The 9,037-nt window shown below is 30.4% G+C and overlaps 1 protein-coding gene across 1 annotated transcript in view; it reads right to left on the minus strand.

The window, feature by feature from the left end:
• The window catches only part of LOC109544227 (flotillin-2), a gene marked incomplete at its 5' end in the record, with an annotated part of 16,470 nt that overhangs the window by 4,347 nt on the left and 3,086 nt on the right, over positions 1-9,037 (minus strand). The window contains one exon of the mRNA XM_019914296.2: positions 1,432-1,664. Coding sequence (XP_019769855.2) covers positions 1,432-1,664 — 233 coding nt within the window. The remainder of the gene's footprint in view (positions 1-1,431; positions 1,665-9,037) is intronic.

Here is a 9,037-nt window from a genome sequence, read left to right on the forward strand (position 1 = left end):
GTTTATATTGATTTCTTTTACTTTCAGCTATTTTTCTTTGCATTCTGAGGATATTATTTTTGGTTTGCAAAATTCTTCAATATACCGGGTGTTATATTCTATGTTTATTTCATTTAATAAATGTATGTATGTATCCGATCTGAAATTCATAGCATTGTTATGTTTTTTAATCTGTATCATTTCATGGACTCTTCTCTTATTTATGTAGTTTTTTCATTAGTATTTTAATGTGTGATATGATGAGGCTGTTGACGAACTGTGATTGATTTTTAAATTAATGAACATTTTTTTTAACTATCTGTTATTTTAGAAAAACTGATGATGGTGGAAAAATACACCGAAACGTATTTTAATTGATAAATAGAGACACTAAATGACCCAGGAATTAATTTTGATTTGGAATTGAAACACAGTCAGGAAAGTATATACAATTATCAATGATGGGAACTTTATTGTGTCGATAAAGTTTTGGTTCGAACAATGGGATTGAATTGTTCAGTTACTGAACTTCAGTACTTGTTGGAATTACTACGATATAGTTGTCGCTTTGGACAATTGATTTTCCGATAAAAACTTGCAAACCATAACCGGACTGAAAGGATCCTACCGACTGCGCCAATTATGATTATGATCGTAAAACAATTGTTTTAAAAAAACTTTTATTTTTACAGACCAAAAGACTTTGCAACAGCGAACCTACTTGATGCTCTCGAATTTGCAACTGACTTAAGTCATATAATAAGCTCAACAGCTTCTAAATTGAATAAACAATTCAGCTGTATTTTAGAAGACGTCCAGAATTACATATTCTTGGAACTTAGACAGACCTCTGTTTATGGGATTGCATATTTTATTATATTTTTAGTATATTTGTTTAAGCGCCTTGTATATTAGCACTTTCTGTTAATATGATTTGGTAGCGTCAGCATTATACTAGAAAGTTTCCAGCAAAACGTGTTTTTGCAGCATGAATAAAACCACCGCTGATTACTGGATTTTATATAATAAACTAGAGGCATAAAAAAGTTCATTTTCTCCTTATTAGGCTAATGTTCGCCCTAAGAAGAAACACATTTAAATATGTAATTCCTTAAATCCATTCGTGTTTAGATGAAACTCAGTTGCGTCGTTGCGAATCAAGAATTAATTTGCAACACGGACGGAGCTAATAAAGCAAGGTAAGCATTAAAAAGTTATACCCCTTACGGTAAATCCTTAAAGTTTATGGATTTATGGAAGCATAAAATTATATGTCCCGCAGTATTTCCTTAGAAGTGCTGCAATTAACTTGAATTATTTCTGCGTTTAAAAACAATGCCAGCGTAGTACAGTGACGTCAGATCACGTGAAAATCACTTTATACTCATGAGTTATAATAATACAATTATTCGCCATAAAAAATAATATACTTGAAGAGCCTGAAGAACTTACTCTGATACCGGCGTCTCTATTGGCTTCCGCAACACCGGCGTCGGCGTCCCTTTTGACCATGGCAGTTTGGGCCTTCCCCAACGATGTTAGATATTGGACGTCGTCATAAACGTCCTTGATGGTGAACGATAAAATTTCGATGCCCATTCGACCCACATCCGGGGCTGCTACTTCTCGCACTAAGGCTGCGAATTGGTCCCTGTCTCGATATACTTCTTCTACTGTAAGAGTTCCTGAAAAAAAACCGTTTTTAGCACTCAAATTTCAACAAAGTGCTTCTTGAACATTTTGAGCAAACGCAGGACATATTTGGAAAAAGTACAAACGTTCATACACGTCAGTCGGAAACAAATCATTACAGGGTGATTAGCATTGGGATCTCGTAAACTATAAGATACATACAAAAAACATTGTTGAATTTGTTCGACCTTCAATCATTTATTTCTCATATAAAATAAAACTAATCTTGACGACACAAGAGGGTTCTTGACCATTTTAGATGACCACTTGATTAACTTTAGTCTGTTCGTGCTGTTCCTTTCTATTGATTTCTTTCACGAGGGTTGATGAGAGCCCTCCTTTGTCTCGTCTGGTCTGATTTGTCTACACCTATGAAGTTAAGGATGCTCACAGGTGTATCAATTGTGCATTGATTGACGAGGTATTAAGTTATTTTTCTACCCCTTTGGTATCACTCATTAGTACCAAGTATTTTATTTTCTGTAATTTGTAGACGCCCCGAAAGACCTTGAAAAAAGACCTAAAATTACACACATCATTCTAAACAAACCGATTCATTTATTTCATCCAGTGTGTTCACACCTAATCCTAATAAGAGATACGAAGTTAATTAAATTACGGCAAAGTTGCTCATTTGGATGTAAAACAAGGTTAAGTAGTTTTAGGAGTTCCGGAATTCCGGAATTTCTACTCCAAAACAGCCGAAATTTGCTCAAACCATTTTTATTTTTCTATGAACATATCTGAAGAGCCATTTTAAAACAATAGCCACATTATTAAAACACCTTTTTACTTTCTACATGCCACCAGATCTGGAATTCAATGTTTTTTTTCGCGCCTTTATTGTTTGTTGAATTCGACGGACGCCAGTAATATAATTGCAATTTTTTCCAAACATTAGCTGTTTCTTGGCAAGATCATATTAACATTTTATTATCAAAATCTGTAAGTAGGACCTAATAGGAGTCGTAATTAACATTACAAATATACTCTATAGTACTATATTACTATTAAAATACTCAAGATGGTTTTAATAACAAGGCTTAATATGATCCGGTATTTATTTTTGTACCAAATGAAATTTTGATCAATTTTATGTTTTTTTTTTTTTACTTCCTGTAGGGCGCAAATAAAAAATTGTGATAATTAAGGATTCAAACTGCGCTTCGCAACGTGAGAGGGAGGTCAACCGAAAGGGCATTTCATGAATTGTCTCAAAAAATAGAAACAAAACGGAAATCTTTTTAAATACTTAGAGCGCTAAAAAGGGCCAATAAAATGTTGACATTGAAATTGTGAACTTATGTTCCGTACTATAACGTGTAATGATAGTAGGTTTTGTAATTTTCTTGGAAATCCGCAACAAATGATTTTCTATTATGTAGAGTTAACGAAGATCGGATTGTTAAGTTTCCAGTCAAATCTGGCTTAGGCCTGCTTAATTACCTTTTCTAAATATTTTTAAAAATTTGTTGTGTTTTTAAAACCCTTCTAGTAGAAATTCTAGAGACAAATTACCAAAATGAAAAGAAGTATAACCTCCATATAATTCGTACCTCACAATAACGGTATAAAAACCGTATTTAAATTAGTGAGGAAAACATCCAATTTTTTGTCAAGGTCAGATTCGTTCAGAAATATTCGCACAGGGATGTGCACATTTCGCAAAAGACAACAAAGAACAACTAACAGTACATAGGGATTAGATTTTTAAATGACGCACACATAACGACTTCAGTAAGGCAAAAATAAACTCAAACTGTGCGTCAATAAACCATCTTATTTAAAAATAATAAATAACACAACCTAGAAAAATAATTTCCTTGCAGATAAAAAACTGGAATCGTAATCGCCAAAAAAATAATTAAAACCGTCATTAATTTTAACTACTCCAAAAGGTTTATAAGAAACAATTTGCAATTTAAATATCCATAATATGTATTCGAATATGGAATCAAACTGCATCAAGGTAAAAGCGTATTTCCTTCCGGCGGTGTTACTATTAGGCATAATAATCACGTTTATTGTGTGTGTCCTAAAAATAAAGTGGCTTCTATTTACCAAATTCTAAACGATGTTTAAGTTCCACATAACAACATGTTCGCATTTATATAGGTACAAGTTTCACATATAATCATTCAAATGTTTTGTAAATAGTACACCAACCTTCACCTTAATTGCTTCTTTGAAATCGAATAGGTATACTTAATATAGTTTTTCCAAAAAAACGTTTTATTTTATTGTAAGTCCTATTTTGGTAAAAGTAAGCAAATATAAAGCTCAAACGTGAAATATCAAATTGTTTTTAAAGATAGTTACAAGAATGAATGAATAAAAATAAAGAAGAGTAAAAAATGAAGGTTTATATCGAAATTTAAAATCTCTAAGCATTAACAAGTAAAATCCAACATAAGTAATTAATTATCATGAGCAAGTTAATAATGAAATCATTTTCATGTAAAGTGAACAATGCATAATTATTAATGTTTAATCAATACATACACAATACAATAGTTATAGATTTTAATGTACGTGATTCTAGCATACGAATGTGAAAATATAAAAAATTGCAATTGTTCACACTTACATAAAATAGTGTTGGGGGATTGGAGTGGAATAAATTGAACTGTTCATTTTGTTGGCATGTTCCATTCATCATCCAGCTTATCGCCAACTAGGCTTTTTATGCAATTCTTCACGACAATGTAGATTGCCAACAAACAAAAAATAAGTACCTATGTAACTTTATGAATGACCCTTTGATCACATACTGAATGACAATAATCACTAGATTTTATAGTAAAGTATAACAATTTCAATAATTAAAAAACGATAAAAATAATTAGAAAAAACTACACATGTTATATTATTGCCAGTTTAGAATTTTTCACATTTTATTGTCAATGTAAATACAAAATTGTAGCCTCTAAGTGAAACCATTGATAATATTGTTGATGTATTATATTTAGATTGCTTATCAGGCTGGAGGTCAAATCTTTTTCGCACCTGGTATATACCCAACAATATTTATATAATAAAATAAGTATTTAAAACACTCATTGCAATTATAAATATGAACTGGAAATGGTCTAGTCGAATTAACAGAATACAAGTAGACAATTTTGACGGAAATATTACCTAAATGAATCAAATGTTTAGTGTAATAAATTTAGCAGTAAAACAACCGTTCAAATGACGATATTATCCAGTTTCGCGATAATATAGAGTGTAAATATTAAGCACATAAACCAATTAGTTTGTCACAGTGAAATACAAACTAAAAGTACTCGTAAATCATCGTTATTAGGCTTCCTTTCCAAGTTCTTGAACCAAAACGTTTATTTTATATTTATTATGCCTGCCACGACATACCTATTTATCATGGAGAATAGATGATAAAAACAGGCAAAAAAAACCAATATCTGGCCTTCCGCAAAATATTGCACGAATGTCAGCAGACGCGATGAATTTTAAATGAAAACTGACAGATAATTATCATATTCAGATGAATGATGAAAAGCAGAGCAGGTGACATTAAACAACATTAGTTTAAAGTAATAAAAACATTTTATAGGTAAATACCAGCATGTACCTACTCCATAAAGCGTGTTTATTACAACAGCACATCGAAAAATGAATAAACTGGGACGCATTTGAATGCATTGTAAATTATAAAGTTTGAACATGTAACCAATGTAATATGGAACTTTATTATAATTATTGTCATTTTTGCAAAACATTTATTTTTAACATAAATCTGCCGTGAATATTTGCCAAGCTGGAGAAGTTGCTTCACCACAATTAGAGTGTGGTAATTTTTTTATCAGTAACTTAATTAATTTAGAAACAAAACTGTTATTCTATTTCTTATAAATGCTCGGATCCTTGTTTTTAATTACAGAACAAATTGCTATTGTATTGTTCAAATTGAAACTGATTGTAATTAAGTCACTCGCTTATTTTGCAAATCTCTTTTTCAACGAATGTAGTTTTAAATAATTGATTTAATAGCAATAAATGTTAAATAAAAACAAACTGTTTTATCTGGTAGAAATAACAGAATCTTTGAAATAAGTATAACATAAATTATATTATACTTTATATTAATTATGTGGTTATTTACTAACTATTTTTTTAAGTTTTACTATTTGTACATTGATTTACAAAATCCATAGCATTTCCAAGGTTCCGACCAGTTTCAAACGAAAAATTATCTGAACAATAAGTATTTCTCAAATGTTAGTTCCAGTTGGAGTTCTACTTAGAAATTCAATTTAAAAATTTGCTTATTAGAAAATTTCCTACATATAATTATATCGAACACATCTAAACATCCTCAGTATTGTGAAAATAGTTTAAAAAACGTCAATTTTCTATTGAAACCTAAATATTATAGCTTGTAAAAAATGACCTTTATTTTCTGACAATACTGATATTTATAATGAAAACACCATTTTGCATTTTGCAAATAATTGAATTCAAGTGAGAACGCGACATGAAATTGATAGTAATAGTTATCGACACCACAGCTATTTTTAACGCTTGGATGCGGAAGTTTTCCGTCTATTCAATCAAAGAGAAAATTGACTTCGATTGAATAAAAATAGCATAAACATATGAGCTTTTCATGCAAGTCTGCCTTATAAACTGCATCTCTTTAGAAACAGAAAATTATATAGAGCAGCCGAATAATTCAATAGATTTGTGTATGTAAATTGTTGTTTATGGGAATTATGTTTTATAGGGATTATTTAAATCGAATATTCAATAACTTCTTCTGCTTGAATTAAACTTGAATCCAAATTAACGTTCTTAAATAACCCACTGGACTGAAAATTTGTTGGCACAACTTGGTATTTTTCATATTAGCGGAAAATGATTTAGTATACAAATAGACTTACATGCCTACCGAAAGCAAACATAATATAAAGTCTGAAACGTTTTCGCACTACATCATCCAAAATTACTTACTTAATAGGGTGAAGAGTAGGTATGCAACTACTAAAAAATTAAGGATGAATATATTGTTTCTATTAGTTTTAGTGGTTTCACTAAATGTTCAATATTATTGCGCAAAAATCTAGACAACAAGAACATGCAATTTAAATTAAAAAACTGTTTCAATAAACCAAACTTTCTTGCTCAATTACCTTACAACAACTGCATAAGTAGTTCCAACAGTTAGTCCCAAACTAATTAAACTCATCCACAACAGCTCCATAGTTTCAGGAGTTTCGCAGGTAACACTTCATATATTTAATATCTACCGCACCGCTACGCAAATGGTTATCTAATGTTTGGAAAACAAATTATACTTTTCTCTGAATTGCGTACAGAATGACAAGAAACTGTGCTGGATTATGTTTAGCAATTATAAAATGTGTCCAATTAAATTCAAGCGAAATATCTATTAAAGCGATGCCGACAAAGCGAGGTAAACGGTCCGTAACAAAATCGAGTTTTGGTAGCAATTCTGAATCAACTGAAACTGAAATCCCGCTTTTATATTTCTTTTGCCCGACGAGAGCGCAATTGCAATATTGAATCGGGTTGTAGTTTCAATGTTTACAAAATACGACGTTTTTTGTTTATTTTCTACTGTGTTTAAGTAATTCGTACTAGAAAACAGGTTCCTTCCAGCAATACTACGACTATAACGTCTAATTTCATGAGCTACAATGAGCTTTATTTTGTTCCAGTTCAGAGATAGGTCAATAAAATATGCGATCTCTCTAGAAGCTTTAAAGGCTTTAAAAACACACATGCCGAATGATTAATATGAATGTTTAGCTAGCGCTATTTAAACTAAAAAATGTGATAGACTTACAAATTATATTGAACGAGAATGAATATTTTATTGCCCTTTGGGGCATTGACTGGACTATCTTCATTCTGATTTAAAGCCTAATATGTTTATTTTAGGCATAATAATTATAATGAACTTTTTACTTTTAGAATATTTTCTACAGTTGAATTATTCTAAAAATAAATTATTGCAAAATGAACAATGGAAATCGAAAATGTAAAAAATATATTATTTTAGACCGCATTGCAACTATTGATTGCATAATTGAGATTATTTAACGATTTACATGTTTTTTTTTAGGAAATTGCATTTCACCAACCGTCAAAACAAAAAAAATATGTTTTTTTTAATGCAATAAGCTTATTGCATTTTTTTGTAAAAGATATGCATGTTACTGATAATATGCCCAACTTGATGTGGTTTAAATTAGTTGTTTCCAACTTCATGTGGTTTAATTTAAAAATATGCAGGATGTGCAAAAAATAATGAAAAACCTAGTTTTTCTTATTGAAACACCTCATCTATTTTGCAAATACCATTTTCAATTTCTAAATCATGTTTATTGTTGCTTGTGCTATTTTTAATCTGTCTGAATCAATTTTTTCTATGAAAGAATCAAGTGACAACCCTACAATAAGAGATTATCATAACAGCACAAACAAATACTCAAGGAAGCTGTGAAGAAGAAAGGCGACACAGTGTCTTTCTTGAAAACTCTAGAAGATCTACAAATATTAACAAACTGCCATGAAAAATGCGTATAATCACTCAACACTAAAAACACGAAATCTCTAATTATTTTAAAAAACAACAGTCGATAGTCTAACTATGCATATCTACAAATGTAGAAAATCGGTAGATTTATTTTGTGTAAATGGAAAAGAGCACAACTGAATAGACCGAGGAAGGAAATCAGAATAAGATTAGAAAAAGCGTGAGCAAACTTCAGAAATAAAAGTGAATCAAGTTTTTTGTAGTAAAGATCTAAGTACTACTTAAAACATCATTTAGTGAAATGTTACGTTTTCACTACCTACTATAATTTTTGATGGGAATAAATGGATGCAAAACTTCTTAAAAATATGAAGCATTCGCGATGTGGGTGCATAGAAGAAGCCTATTAATATCCTAAATAGAGTCACAAATGAGGAGGTTTGAAAATCTCAGCCGTATTATAAGAAGAACCATGAGCATTTTAAAGTAGACAGATAATTCCGGGGAAAACCTGAGTACGCAAATTCTATTTGATTAAATGAGGAAACTGGGAATCAGCACGGAATATCATTGCTTAAAGAACCTTTGAACTACCTATCAGATATTTAATTTCAATATGAATTTGTACAGTATAACACAGCACACTTGAAATCAATACTCATTGATGTCTAATTTTAAATTGATATTAATAATTTAAGTATTTATTGCATCAATATAGAATTGCATATGTCTACAAAATATTTGTACCTAATCTATAGCCGCTCTTATCTGATTAAATTTGAAAAATGTTGCATTATAAAATCCATACTTCATGATCAATTCGTTTATAATAAATTCAAAATTCTA

The sequence above is a fragment of the Dendroctonus ponderosae genome, unplaced genomic scaffold (genome assembly GCF_020466585.1).
Source record: "Dendroctonus ponderosae isolate FM_Combo_2020 unplaced genomic scaffold, Dpon_F_20191213v2 Dpon_F_20191213_4, whole genome shotgun sequence".
Classification (NCBI taxonomy): domain Eukaryota; kingdom Metazoa; phylum Arthropoda; class Insecta; order Coleoptera; family Curculionidae; genus Dendroctonus; species Dendroctonus ponderosae.